This window comes from Heteronotia binoei, chromosome 6 (genome assembly GCF_032191835.1).
Source record: "Heteronotia binoei isolate CCM8104 ecotype False Entrance Well chromosome 6, APGP_CSIRO_Hbin_v1, whole genome shotgun sequence".
NCBI classification, from domain to species: domain Eukaryota; kingdom Metazoa; phylum Chordata; class Lepidosauria; order Squamata; family Gekkonidae; genus Heteronotia; species Heteronotia binoei.
In genome coordinates, this window is record NC_083228.1 from 36,331,234 (window position 1) to 36,345,703 (window position 14,470).

The following is a 14,470-nucleotide window of genomic DNA, read 5'->3' on the forward strand; positions in this document are numbered from 1 at the left end:
TGGTAGAGCATCTGCTTGGGAAGCAGAAGGTCCCAGGTTCAATCCCTGGCATCTCCAAAAAAGGGTCCAGGCAAATAGGTGTGAAAAACCTCCGCTTGAGACCCTGGAGAGCCACTGCCAGTCTGAGAAGACAATACTGACTTTGATGGACCAAGGGTCTGATTCAGTATAAGGCAGCTTCATATGTTCATCTTTGTTCTCGTGAATAGGTTGAGCTTCAGGAACACATAATAGTTCTTCATACAGTGCATTGCCACAAGCTGTAGCCACTGACATAGACAACTTCATGAAAAACTCTATGCAACACAAATCAACCAGTGGAATAGCTGGAATTTGTTTCAGAGGCAGTATACAATTGACCATCAGATGGAACAAAAGGTGTGACTATAGGTGTTATACCTTGACCTGGAGAGCCCAGGCTAGCTGGATTTTGTCAGATTTCAGAAGCTAAGCAGGGTCAGGCTCTATTTGATATTTGGATCAGAGACCACAAGGATCTCTGTGCAGAGGCAGGCAATAGGAAACCACCTCTGAATGTTTCTTGCCTTGAAAACCATGAATTGCTGTAAATCAGCTGCAACTTGATGGCAATAGATGTGTGTGTAGGTGCGATGTTCACCATTTTTAGCAAATAATACGATCACTGTATATAACAGTACTGAGCTATCAATAGACCTTTAGTATGATCCAACATGGCAACCGGCTAAAAGTTACTACCCCCTTCCCCTGGCTTAAGTTGCATCAAGACACCTTTAGATAGCAATAAACTCTGAGCACATTTGTGTCTACAAACAAAACGTCACAGTTTGCCGTCCCCTCCTCCCTGCAGTTGCTTCAGAGGGGAAGGAAGGACTAGCCTCTGCTGAACCCTGAAAGGATTGCTGCAGAAGATCTGGGCTAGGAGACAGGCTCATGCTGCCTCTGAAGCCACAGTTGCTTTGGAGGTGAAGAGAGGATACAGTCTCCATTCGCTTCTGAAGCAACATTTGAGGACAGGGATTTGCACTTCTCCTTGTGCTGACTGAAAGAAACAAGCTGCGCTCATGAAGCCATTCCCTTGGCCTCTGCTCAGTGGGACTTTGTGCTGCCCTCTGCTGCAGGGGATAGAATCCCAAAGCAGAGGCAATGACTATAGATGTCCTTAGCTAGGAGAAATGCAGCGCAGATTTTTGGAGCTATCAGGTAGCCTGGTTGCTAAAAACAACAAATTGATCTACATTTAACCATGCAAGAGTTAGGATGTGAATCAGAAATTAATGAAGACACATTATCAGCCTTCCTGATCCTGGCTCATCTCGGGCAAAAATATTGCTCACTGCAAAGCAATGTTTTTAGCATTACAAATATCTAATTTTTGCTATTTACATACTCAGATTCCCATTTTTCAATAGACCCTGAACTCATAAAATACTGTGTACTGAACACAGTTGCCTCACATTCTTTCCATTCTTTCTTTTTCTGGAGTGAGTCAGAGTGCAAAGATTCTTGGACAAGCTGAAAAGAAAGAGATCTGTCTCATTTCCATGGGCACAGAAAGTACCCGCATCTGGACAAAGTTACAGCAGGCAGAAATTGCATGCGGCATTTAAATATCCACACGTGGAGTCTCTGTTTCTTGACCATATGAGGCCTTTGGGTAGTTCTATCTGATCAGAAAATATAAAAGTGCAACTCCATTATTTAAAAAGGCTCTTTGCCATTTGGCCTCCTGTCTTGGTTCTCAGGGAGACTAACAAAAGAAAAGGGATGGAAGCCATTCACCTGGCAGTTACAATGGCTGAAGTTTTTGTTGGCTGGATTCTCCCTTTGGGGCCTTCTCTACAGCAGTAAAGGAATTCCTTCTACCCAGTTTGATATGTTCTGGACGTGACTCTGTAGGCTATGGATTCTTTCTCATTTTCATACAGAAAATGCTTTGAACATCTTTCCCTTCTATTGCCATCTTGTTCACCGGATGAAGAGCATATTCTGGAAATATGCAAATATGGAGATGGCTGAAATAAATCATGCTGCTTGGTCTATCTGTCTTTTAAGGGAACAACATTCTCCATTTAGTTCATTGGATAGAGAGGTCAACATGCTTTCTGTGTACTCTGTTAAAACAAATATGCGCACAAGAATTCAGAGTGAAAATTAATGTGCCCATGACTCAGGAATAAAGTAGAAATCTGACAAACTGTATTTTTTTTTTACCACTCTGCTTAGTTTTAATTTTGTACAAGTTAATTTTCTTTATTTAATAGTGGGCAATGTTTTAGGCAGGAACTACATTTTCCTCCATCCATCTGGAATGAAATTCTCCAGGATTATACCCCTCACCCAAAGGATCTTTCTATTCTAAATTTCAGACAACTGCCAAGTCTAAATTTTATAATGGTCTCTTGGGTATAGGCAGATATGTGGCAACTCAAAACAGGTGGGCACAAATAATGTATATAAGGGGTTCCTCATGCATGCTTAAGTCCCCTCAGTCATGTCTAAAGATGCCTTCCAGTCTGGGTTTTGGCCTGAAACAGCCTTGGTCACCTGGTGGATGACCTGTGCCAGGAGATAGACAGAGGGAGTGCAACTCCGTTGATTTTCCTTAACCTCTCAGTAGCTTTCAGTACCATTGGTCATGGTATTCTCTTGGACTCCCTATCTGGGCTGGGATTGGAAGGCACTGTTCTGCTATGGTAATGGTCCAACCTGGATGATAGGTTTCAGTTTGCTGGGGGACTTCTACTCAGCCCCTTGGCCTTTGGTCTATGAAGTCTTGCAAGCTTCTTTCTTGTCCCCTATTTTCTTTAACATCTTGAAACTGCTAGGTGAGAACATCTGGAGATTGTCACCAATACTGGGATGACACTCAGTTCTGTTTTGCTTTTCCAGCTGATCTCAGGGAGGCTGCAGAAACCCTGAACCGGTGCCTGGATTACAGTTTCAGAGTGGAGGGGGGCTAATAAACTGAAGCTTAATCCCAACAAAACAGAAATGCTACCAGAGGGCAGAAGGTCTGACCTGGGAATTAAGGTGTCATCCATTCTAGATGAGGTTCCATTCCCATTGAAGGAACATGCTGTAGTCTGGGGGTGCTCTTGGACCCAGGCCTGCTACTGGATAAGCAGGTTGCAATTGTGGTGAGGAGTGCATTTTACCAGCCTTGGCTGGTTAGCCAGCTGAGCCCTTTCCTGGGCAGAAAAGATCTGGCCACTGCGGTGCATGCACCTATTACATTTACATTAGATTATTGCAATGCACTCTATTTGGGGCTGCCCATTGGGAAGTTTGGAAACTGGTACAGAATGCTATAGCCAGAATGTTGACTGGAGTGGGTTGTAAGGACCCATATCACTCTTATCTTGGCGCATCTATACTGGCTCCCAATTTAATTCTGTGCACAATTCATTGTGCTGTTTTTGACCTTCAAAGCCCTGTGTGGTTTGGAACCAATATACCTGAAAGACCACCTAAGCTCTGATGAACCAGCCTGACCATCTTTGGAGGACCTGCTTCAGGTGCCCCTGCCTCCTGAAAGTAGGCCAGTGGCAATCCGGGAAAGGATCTTCTCAGTCATGTGAGAAAAACTCTGGAACTCTTTCCCCAGGGAGGTTTGCCTGTCTCTTTCTGTTGCCATCTTCCACCAGCGTGGGAAGACTTCTTTGTTTAGTTTGATATTCCCTTGGTTATCCTTCCCTCCTAACCAATGTTTTCATAGTTGTTGTTTTTATGTTTTGTATTTGTTTTAATTTTGTTTTTAATTGTTTTAATGCTGTGTGGTTTGGTTTTTTTAATTTATTGGATTTTAAAATGTGGTTTTATCATGTATGTTTTAAATTGTTTACTGCCCTGGTGGTCCTTGTGAGGGCAGAAAGGCAGGTTATAATTTCATAAATAAAACAGTAAAACAGGGAGAAGGATTTGTTTTTAAGCAAAACAGTGTATGTGTTTTGAAGCTGCCATATACTGAATCAGACCGTTGGTCCAACAAATTTAGCATTGTCCACTGCCAGCAGCTCTCCAAGTCTCAGGCAAAGGTCTTTCATAACATTTACTGCCAGATCTTTTAACTGAAGATACTGGGAACTGAACCTGTGACCTTCAGCATACCAAGCAGATGCTCTACCACTGAGCCACAGTCCATCCCTAAAAGCTAGATTTTAGTCTAGTAGTACACATGAACACATAAAACTGCCTATACTGAATTGAACCTTTGGTCCATCAGTCAGTATTGCTTACTCAGACCAGCAACAACTCTCCAGAGTCTCAGACTGAGGTATTTCACATCGCCTCCTACTTGATCTTTTTAACTGGAGATGCTAGGGATTGAACCAGGGACCTTCTGCATGCCAAACAGATGCTCTGCCAGTGAGCCACAGTTCACAAAGAAAGCCTCTGCCCCTCCCCCTCCCCCCAGCCACCATGCCCACTGCTTCCAATTGTTAAAAGGTACCAGACCATGAATTCAGCAGGTGCTCACTGGAGCACAGCTCCTGAACCTTTCTGAGGGTTCCCCCTCCTCCTCCCCACCTACCTGGTCCATTGAATAGTAGGTGCAGTTGCATAACAATCCCTGGATTAGGAGGGCAGGCAGCCATCCAGCCACCAGGGGCTTTGCTACGCCCCCAGCAGCCCTCATTAACCCCTGGAGAAGCTCACACCACCCTTTCTCCAATTCTTATGTGATTTTGGGCAGCGAGTGGCTTGCTGGCTGGATTTCTAGCCCGCCACCTTTTTTCTACAAAACAACCCCCTGAAAAGTACATTACTAAAAGCAATGGGTTTTTTTTCATATTTGAGAGGAGAGTTACTAGTTAGGCATCTCTACAGCAGAGTCATTCACCGTTTGTTAATGGATGCTAAGTTGTTCAGATGAAGATAAATCAACATCTGTGTTCTTACACTGCCTCATGGGAATTATAAGTTCTTTTACTGCCTTTTAATGCAAAAATCTTATTTTTGCAATGTTTATACTAGCAAAAAGATGTGTCTAATGCAGTGATCCATAACCCTTTTGAGCCAGCAGGCTCCTTTGGAATTCTGACACAGGATTCTGGGCACAGGAATTCTGGCACAGGAATTCTGGGCACAGCTACAAAATGGCTGCTTCAGGAGGCAGTCAACCACAAAATGTCTGCCACAGGAGGTGGAGCCAACCATAAAATGTCAGGAAGTGAGCTTATACATAACTCTAATAGTAACTCTTTAATATTCAAATGGAAGCTGTGTTTGACCATGTTAGGAAATTAATAATGATAATTAGAATGTTCATTTATTCAATTGTGTTTCTCTATACATTCAATGCTAGATGAGGCAACAAGAAGCCCCCCATTATAAGCATTTTCTATAGAAGCATGGTTAGCAGTTGTTTCAGCTTCTAGGAGTCAGAGAGCCCCCACCTTTTTCCTGACATTTGAAAATTAAATATGAAACAAAACCACCAGCATAACACCTAGCCTATAAAACAAAACCGCAAACACAGAACATCTGGTCTATGCTAGTTTCCTGTGACTTGTGGGCAAGCGTTTCCTCTTAAAGTTTATTAATAGCTTGCTAACATATGTTGCCTGCTGATCCTTTATAGATCTTAGCCCTATATAATCTAAGATAAATATAAATGCTTCTCATTTGTTTTAAAGCTTGCTAGGAAACAAGGCAGAATCAATATTTAGCATGATAAATGAATAACTAGCAGAGACGCCAAGTATCGCTCCTCTGACCTATTAAAACTGTGTACCTATCTCTCTGCTGATAATTTCCGGTTTTTGTCTGTGGGTTGCGGCAAGGCGTTTCCTCTTGCAAAGTTTCATAGCAACGTAGAAATGAGAGCTAAAGATCTGTTTTAATTGCTTTCTATTCTCTATGAGTTAAGTTTAAAATATATTGAGCAAAAAGCATTTTTAGAATCTTAGTAAGCCAAATCAGTATGATTTTAACAAATAGGCCATTAGGGCAGGTATTAGTTGTAGAGTTATATTAGGTTTAGAACTTTGAATTTAATAAAATAAAACAAAGGGAAGGTGATGCTGAAGGATGTTTACCTTATATGGTTGTAGGATATTTGTATTTGATGTGGTCATAGCCTGCGTCAGCGGCCGTAAAAGTTAGACTGTACCTCCTGCGTTCGATTGGCTATTTGCCACAGGGGAAGGTAGGGACTTTGTGACGTCGGGAATGGATAAAAACCCAGGCTGGACCATGAATTAGCCAGAGGGAGACAGCCATCCAACTTGATCTCCCTCTCCACTTTTGCAAAAGTGAAAATTAAAACTGTTTCTCTGAACAACGTCTCTGCCTAGTCATTGGAATCTGGAAGAAGGAGGCTTTCCTCCAAAAACCGGTTGACAATTTTCTGGTGTCAGAAGTGGGATAAATAAAGAAGCCCCTTTTGGGGTTGGGCCTCTGGTCCATTGGAGAGCAGGGCGAACACTCCTCTCCTGTGATTTTGGAGGGATCCCCGGCCGAGTTTGGCTGCCAACTCACTGTTTGAGGCGTGGCACTCTGCTCCCCAAGAACCCACAACGAGACGTTCAGCTGAAAACAGCCCACCGGAGGAGTCTGCTGTGTGGAACCGGTGAGTAGAAAAACAAAATTGGGCAGAGGAAATTAAAATTAGTTTTGGGTATTGAGGCTTGTTTGTTGGTGTGAATGTTGTGCGTGTGAATGGGATGGAAAAATAAGACGTCAAAGGTGAAAAAGGAAAAGGTACCAAGGTAGGGGGAAATTCCGTTGGGGACGCCCAGATCACTGGAAAGGAATGGCCAGGGTCAGGAAATTTCCGGAGACTGCCGATGGAAAGGCTGATCTCCCACTAGGATGGGGTCTCTACAGGGTATGAGACAAAGGAGCAGGAGCCCAGTGGGGGGTTCCTGAGAAACTCCGCCAGATGTATGATAGAGATATTGCCTGCATCAGGAGCAGGAGCCCAGCCCTGTAGTGGGCAAGGGGGCACTTTACATTTTGTTATGGGTGTACTTCATAGGGAAGAGAAGTGATATTCCCCCCATTTAAAGGCAATTAGACAAGAAGAAACCTATGAAAGTTACACCCGTAAAGGACAGAATGTCTGTCCACCCTTGATCCTCTACACTATGTCATCCCCACTGCTCCCCCTCCTTATCAGCACGGCCAGGTACGATGAGATCTGAAAAAGGGTCAGACAGGCCTGGTGCGAAGGGACTCGGTGCCCCTGGTGAGAGGAGGGAATGGAAAAAGCAGCGACGGGGGGGGACATAGAGGAGGATTCACAGAAGGTACTCCCCTCCAGCAAGTTGGAGAGAGAGAGATGAATAAATTAAATACAACACTCAAAATTGTACCCCCAAAACAAGAAAAAGAGGATTTAAAAATTTAGACAAAGAAACAGAGGATTCATTGAGGCAGGTCCCAATAAATGAGGGAAGGTAAAGAATTATTTTCTGCCTGCGGTTTTTTTTAACAGAGCTTGGACGACGGAGAAGGGAAGGGATCGGTCCCTTCTGCCGGCGGACCTTAGTCGGTTCCGCATGCAGCCAGTGCATTAGGATACTTGTTGCATTCGAAAAGGTTTAGGGAAATTGTGTGTTTAATTTGTTTTGTCTGTCAGGTTAACCATAAAGGAATTATAGTCTGGGGGACGCCCTTGACGACATAATTAATTGTACTGCTGCTATCATTATATTGCTGCTATAACTGTATTGCTGCTAAATATTGGTAAAAGAATTTTAGACCTCTGGTATAGAAAATTTAGAGATTTGCATCAGGACGTTTTTGTTAATATAATCTGTCTGGTGTGCCTGATGTATATATGACATTCTATATCGAGCAATAATAGATTTGTCAGTACTGCGTTTCCCGTCTGCTTTAACATGGTGGGCTGGGACCGCAGAGGAGTGAGTGAATAGGATCCTGTATATGTGAACCCTACCTTATTTTTAAGTTTTAGTTGTCTTGTGTGTTAACTTGATTATAATAGGAGAGTTCGGGTACATGACCACTCTCCTCTTTATAATAGGAGAGCTCGGGTACATGACCACTCTCCAGGGAGATTGCCTAGGCTCCCGTACATGTTTTCCTCTTTATAATAGGAGAGTTCGGGTACATGACCACTCTCCAGGGATTTCTCTTTATAATAGGAGAGTTCGGGTACATGACCACTCTCCAGGGAGATTGCCTAGGCTCCCGTACATGTTCTCTTTCTTCTTTATTTTTTTTGTTTGTTTTAGTTGTTTTGTCTGTTTGCCATAGAGACAATATAGCCGTATGCATTCCCCATCGGACTTCCAGAGGGAGGACCAGCCTGATTGGAGCCCTCGTCAGAGATTCCAAATGTTGGTTGCTCCCTGGGTCCACACTCCAGGTTTGCTGACCCTTTGTTGGCGCACCCCTGGACACCGTGCCTACATTATTTCCCTGTGGGTAGGAGAGCAAGGAGAGGCGTCCGCTTGGTTAATAAGAGGTCAAAATAGGGGACGAAATGGAAACTCGGGACCCCGCCGCACCCGGTGGTGTTTCCTGAGGAAAATAGGGGACGACCCCCCCTTGGTTTGGAAAATAAAGGGTCAAACTGCTATTCCAGGAAGATTCTCGGCGGAGCCGCTTCCCTGGGCGAGGCCGCCACTAAGAATCTGAAGGGGCCGGTTGCCATTGTTACCAGGCCGTCCCTATATGATCCCCTCTCGGAGCCTTCCAATTGACAGGACCATAAAATCTGTCTTACATAATGTAAAATTTTTTTTGTGTAATGTTCCCATTTATGTTTTAAAGTGCTTCCTGAGGAAGAATGGGGAATCTCAAGCAGCGTCCACCAGCTGTAAGATCCCGAAGTGTAGGATCCCGAAGTGTATTATGGAAGAAGAAATTTGTAGTTGTCTCCTTTGTGTTTGTAATTATAATTGTTATCATTGTAATGGCTGCCAAAGAAACGCGGCCATGCTCGCCACACCCTTTTCTTGGTAAAACTGCCTGTCCACAATACTGGATTGGGTATCATGGGAAATGTTATTATATGTCTAACATTGAAAAGGATTGGAATAGTAGTGAAGCTGAATGTTCCACATTTGATGCCACATTGGCCCTGATTGATTCGCTGGAAGATATGCATTTTCTAGTGAATCTGACCCGCCCCGTGCATCATTGGATTGGCCTCTCCAAACAGACAGGCCTAATGTGGAAATGGCAAAATGGCACAGAGTTTGATGATCAGTTTCTTGTGCGAGGAGATAATGCGTGTGCCTATTTAGATGACACCGGAGTGAGTAGTACCAGATGTTCTCTGGAGAAGAACTTCCTTTGTAGCCAGCCAGATGCCTGTGCTGGAAGCAAAAGGAGAAATTAAGATCAGAGCAGTCAAATGATTCACTTTGCTAAAAGCAGCAAGGTCATGTAAAGACTGTTCTAGGTAATGTGAAATATGTCTGTGAAATTGAGTAAATTTGCCTTCACTCAGAGAAGGGGAAGTGCGGGCGGGTTTGTCTTTTGTGTTTGAAATAAAATTGTCCTGTTTAGGTCATGATGGTCCGGCGACCGTGCAGTACTTGAACTTGCACATGGGCGTGTAGTTTGAGTGGGTATATAATTGCCGGATGTATCATCACTGAATAAGTATTTCTTGGACAAGGCACCTTTGGTTGAGGTGCCCCTGGGAATTAGATATTGAAATATGGATTGCGGAGTTGCTTTGGTCCCTGCTACCTAATGGTATGGAAAATGTATGGGGAAATCAAAGTTGCTCTGAGGGTTGTTCCCTTTCATTTTTGCAATAAACTTCTACGGAAGCGTAGATCAATTTAGTGTAGAATTAGAGCGAGTATTAAGGGAAAGGTTTGGAGGCCATTGGTACTTAGAACAGTCCCTGAAGGGTTCCTGCTATCACTGTGTTCACCTGGGAAATATAGTAGATCCTATAGTGGGCCTGGCAGCCAAGGAGAGTGGACTGACTCCTGCCAATTTGAGGAAAGGGGACCGGTCGAGACTGTGTAAATGTTTGGATTGACCCCTTTGGAGTTTGGCAGGAGGCGGCTCAACCCTGAGGTCCCGGCATTTGTCCCCATTGAAAGTCAAAACATCTTCTTGGCCAGTTCCCCTCCTTTATCTTATGACCAGTCTCTTGGTCTAGCCTTCACTGCCACTACTTTTGCAGCCATCAGATTTGGCTCAACTAACTTGCCTAAATAAGTTTCTTCTTGTGCAGTTTATTGAAAGTGGTACTAGACAAGACAATCGGGAAAGATAAGAGAGAATGGCATCATCCCCTCCATCATCAGAGGCCCAGAGTGACGGATGCCTTGACTGGAGTAAGGACCCGGAAGGAGGCTGGTCCCCTGAAGTTGGTTGTAGGGGACGAGCCGAAGAAGCAGTGGTTCCAGCCGAATACGACCCCGGAGAGAAGAACACTTTCGAAGGTACCTATAATCTCGAGATCAAGGGAAAGAAACGGTTCGAGATGTTTAGAAAGTTAAATGAAGCCCTAGAGTTCCAAGAAGCCTGGAAAAACCTCCAAAGAAGGAAGAGGACCTCGAGGGGTCGGGGTAGGGCTAGGCGGCCACCATTACCACGTGACGAGTGCAGCTTTTGCCACGGAAGGGGCCATTGGATCCGTGCCTGCCCACACGCCCCTCCCCAAGTCCGAGGGAGAGGAAGAGGCCAAAGAAGAAGGGCGAGTGACAACTACTGGTGTGAGAGTCGAGAACCTAGAGTCATGAAAGTGGCTACGGAAGGGGATCTCGACCCCTACATGTGGAACCACACGGCTGGAATCGAGGTCTCACTTAGTGTAATTGAGGAGACCCCAGAGGAGGACGACCATGGAGAAGAACCAACCCCGAACCACATGTGAGTCCATAAAAGCCTCTCCGAGAAGAAGTAGCGGCTTCTGCTCTGCTAAACCTCGAAGGTCCTAATTATGTGATGCCACAAAGAGGGGACCCTCTTTGAAGCAACTTTACTTTGCTTTGTTTGCTGTTTGGTATTTAAAATAATGTGTTTCTCTCCTAGTAGAAGGTAGAAAGATCCCTGGGAGAGTTGAGTGACAAAAATTGTATCAGAAAGCTAGTTTTAGCCTGACGAGATTGTCCAGAGTTTTGTTCAAAAGGCCGTGCCTCCTGAAAGAAAGAAAACCCAGTTCCTAACATGAAAGATTATATGCTATCTTGACTTGTTTTGAACTTGTGCTGTTTTATTTGTGCAGTTTTTAATCAAAGTTTCCTAGATGAATTTGCAGGTGCAGCTTTTCTCGGATCTGGACTGAGCACCAACCTCTGGACCTCACTCACCGGCAGTAGTGAGGTTCCACAGGCAACTCCCTCTGGAGTCCGTGCTTACCGGAAATAGCAGGATTCCACAGGCAACCAAGACGACCCATAGGAGCTGACTGTTTTATGCTCGGGAGAAGAAATCCCTTGAACAATAACCAGCGGGTTGAGCTAAGGAATCCATGATCGGATCAGTTCCAGGCTCAAGGACTGGAGTAATGAAATGGTGCAGCTCTTGGGCCAGGAGCAGACCTGTTCAATGGTTGCCAGAATTATTCCCAGAGATGTTTTCTTAAGTATTGGTTAATGACAATGTGTGATTCTTTGCAGGAAGGGCTGCCAGACCCCTAGCAAAATGGAAGTATTTCTGTCCAAGTACCGACCACTGACACCCCCTCCAGGGAACTCCCATGTGTATGAGAGACTCGAATCCACTTGGGTGCAGAAGGAAGAAAATGTGAATAAATGAAGAGTTTATAAAACAAAAGGGGGGATTGTTAGGAAATTAATAATGATAATTAGAATGTTCATTTATTCAATTGTGTTTCTCTATACATTCAATGCTAGATGAGGCAACAAGAAGCCCCCCATTATAAGCATTTTCTATAGAAGCATGGTTAGCAGTTGTTTCAGCTTCTAGGAGTCAGAGAGCCCCCACCTTTTTCCTGACATTTGAAAATTAAATATGAAACAAAACCACCAGCATAACACCTAGCCTATAAAACAAAACCGCAAACACAGAACATCTGGTCTATGCTAGTTTCCTGTGACTTGTGGGCAAGCGTTTCCTCTTAAAGTTTATTAATAGCTTGCTAACATATGTTGCCTGCTGATCCTTTATAGATCTTAGCCCTATATAATCTAAGATAAATATAAATGCTTCTCATTTGTTTTAAAGCTTGCTAGGAAACAAGGCAGAATCAATATTTAGCATGATAAATGAATAACTAGCAGAGACGCCAAGTATCGCTCCTCTGACCTATTAAAACTGTGTACCTATCTCTCTGCTGATAATTTCCGGTTTTTGTCTGTGGGTTGCGGCAAGGCGTTTCCTCTTGCAAAGTTTCATAGCAACGTAGAAATGAGAGCTAAAGATCTGTTTTAATTGCTTTCTATTCTCTATGAGTTAAGTTTAAAATATATTGAGCAAAAAGCATTTTTAGAATCTTAGTAAGCCAAATCAGTATGATTTTAACAAATAGGCCATTAGGGCAGGTATTAGTTGTAGAGTTATATTAGGTTTAGAACTTTGAATTTAATAAAATAAAACAAAGGGAAGGTGATGCTGAAGGATGTTTACCTTATATGGTTGTAGGATATTTGTATTTGATGTGGTCATAGCCTGCGTCAGCGGCCGTAAAAGTTAGACTGTACCTCCTGCGTTCGATTGGCTATTTGCCACAGGGGAAGGTAGGGACTTTGTGACGTCGGGAATGGATAAAAACCCAGGCTGGACCATGAATTAGCCAGAGGGAGACAGCCATCCAACTTGATCTCCCTCTCCACTTTTGCAAAAGTGAAAATTAAAACTGTTTCTCTGAACAACGTCTCTGCCTAGTCATTGGAATCTGGAAGAAGGAGGCTTTCCTCCAAAAACCGGTTGACAACCAGACATCTTTTAAAATGAACATTTCAGTCATACAGTGAAGATTCTGGGCTGAGGTGGCTGCTGCCGCTGAAGCAATATATATATATATTAAAAATCTGCATAGCCAACCACATCTCCAATGGCTAATCAGAAGCCCTGCTGGACAAAAGCCCGATGTGCTCCTGAAAATTCTTGGTGGGCCCCAGGAAAGGAGTTGGTGGATGCCATCAGACTCAAAGCCACCGCACTGGGGACCCCTTGTCCTGGGGCTTGTTTTACTGCAGTTATTTCTAATGCTTTCTTTTGCATTGATTCTTTGGTTGCTCAAGCTATTCTTTTACCAAAAATCCAAAGCACAGCCATGAACCTAGGTGAATCACAGCCAATCACACAGTTGCATTGCAATCTGTAAACCTTTCATATGCATCCACATGAGAATACCATCACGTGTGCATGTATAAAATACATTCAATCTGATCAGGGCTTTATTTGTAGCAGGAACTCCTTTGCACTTTAGGCCACATGCCCCTGATGTAGCCAATCCTCCTGGAGCTTACAGTAGGCTCTTAGTTCAGGGCCTACTGTAAACTGCAGGAGGATTGTCTACATCAGGGGTGTGTGGCCTAATATGCAGAGGAGTTCCTGCTACCAATAAAGCCCTGAATCTGACTGTGCAGGCACAGAAATGGGATGAACCATGATAATTCCACACTCAAAGAAGAGGTCACTTTAGCGACTCTACTGTGACCCTAGAACAGGGATATCAACCATGCGGCCTGGGGAATGAATCTGGCTCCCAGAGGGTTCCTATCAGGCCCCCGAGCAACTGGCTGTCATCTGCTTCCTTCTCCATCACAGCTTGCTTTGCATTGCTCAGGAACCACAGAGCAAAACCTCTATTTTCTCCACTGGCTGAGGCTCCTCCCTTGGGGAGGAAGGGAGGAGGAACAGCTTGCTTTGCCAGGCTCTCCCAGTCACACAGCAGAGCTACTGAGCCAAGCCTCTCTTCCTTCTATTAGCTGAGGCTCCTCCCCCCTCCTGGTCCCCTGGGAAAGGAAGGAAAGAGCCAGAGCTTCCTTTGCCCAGTTCCCTGAATCGCACGGGAGAGATACAAAGAAAGCATCTTTAAGACCAACAAGTGCTAATGTTTTAAACATGTTTTTAAAGTTTTTTAAAAAGAAAATCTTTGATTGTGTTTGTCTGTGTGCTTTATAAAGTTTATATCTCTGCTTTGTTGTTCAGCCACACAGTTGAGTCTGCTACCTAATCTTAAATAGGTACATACATAGACAGGCCTGACGTGGCCCGGCCCGATATGGCCAGGCCCGACCCGATATGGCCAGGCCCGACAAGGTCTCATTTATCTCAGAGCTGGCCCTCATAGAGCCAGTTTGGTGTAGTGGTTAAGTGCATGGACTCCTATCTGGGAGAACCGGGTTTGATTCCCCACTCCTCCACTGCACCTGCTGGAATGGCCTTGGGTTAGCCATAGCTCTGGCAGAGGTTGTCCTTGAAAGGGCAGCTGCTGTGAGAGTCCTCTCAGCCTAGGGGTCCCAAATCCCCCGGTAGGCCTGGAGACTCCCGATTTGGAGCCTCCTCCCCCCGCTGGCCATAAAAGGGAAAGCGGGGGGAGGGGAGGGGGGAGAACGGCAGCCCTTCCCACCCAGCCCCG

General features: G+C 44.5%; 1 protein-coding gene across 1 annotated transcript; it reads left to right on the plus strand.

The window, feature by feature from the left end:
- Positions 1-8,740: 8,740 nt before the first annotated feature.
- LOC132574287 (C-type lectin domain family 2 member B-like) lies at positions 8,741-9,295 on the plus strand. The gene has a single exon (XM_060242647.1). The coding sequence runs from the start codon at positions 8,741-8,743 to the stop codon at positions 9,293-9,295; it is 555 nt and encodes a 184-aa protein (XP_060098630.1).
- Positions 9,296-14,470: the final 5,175 nt, after the last annotated feature.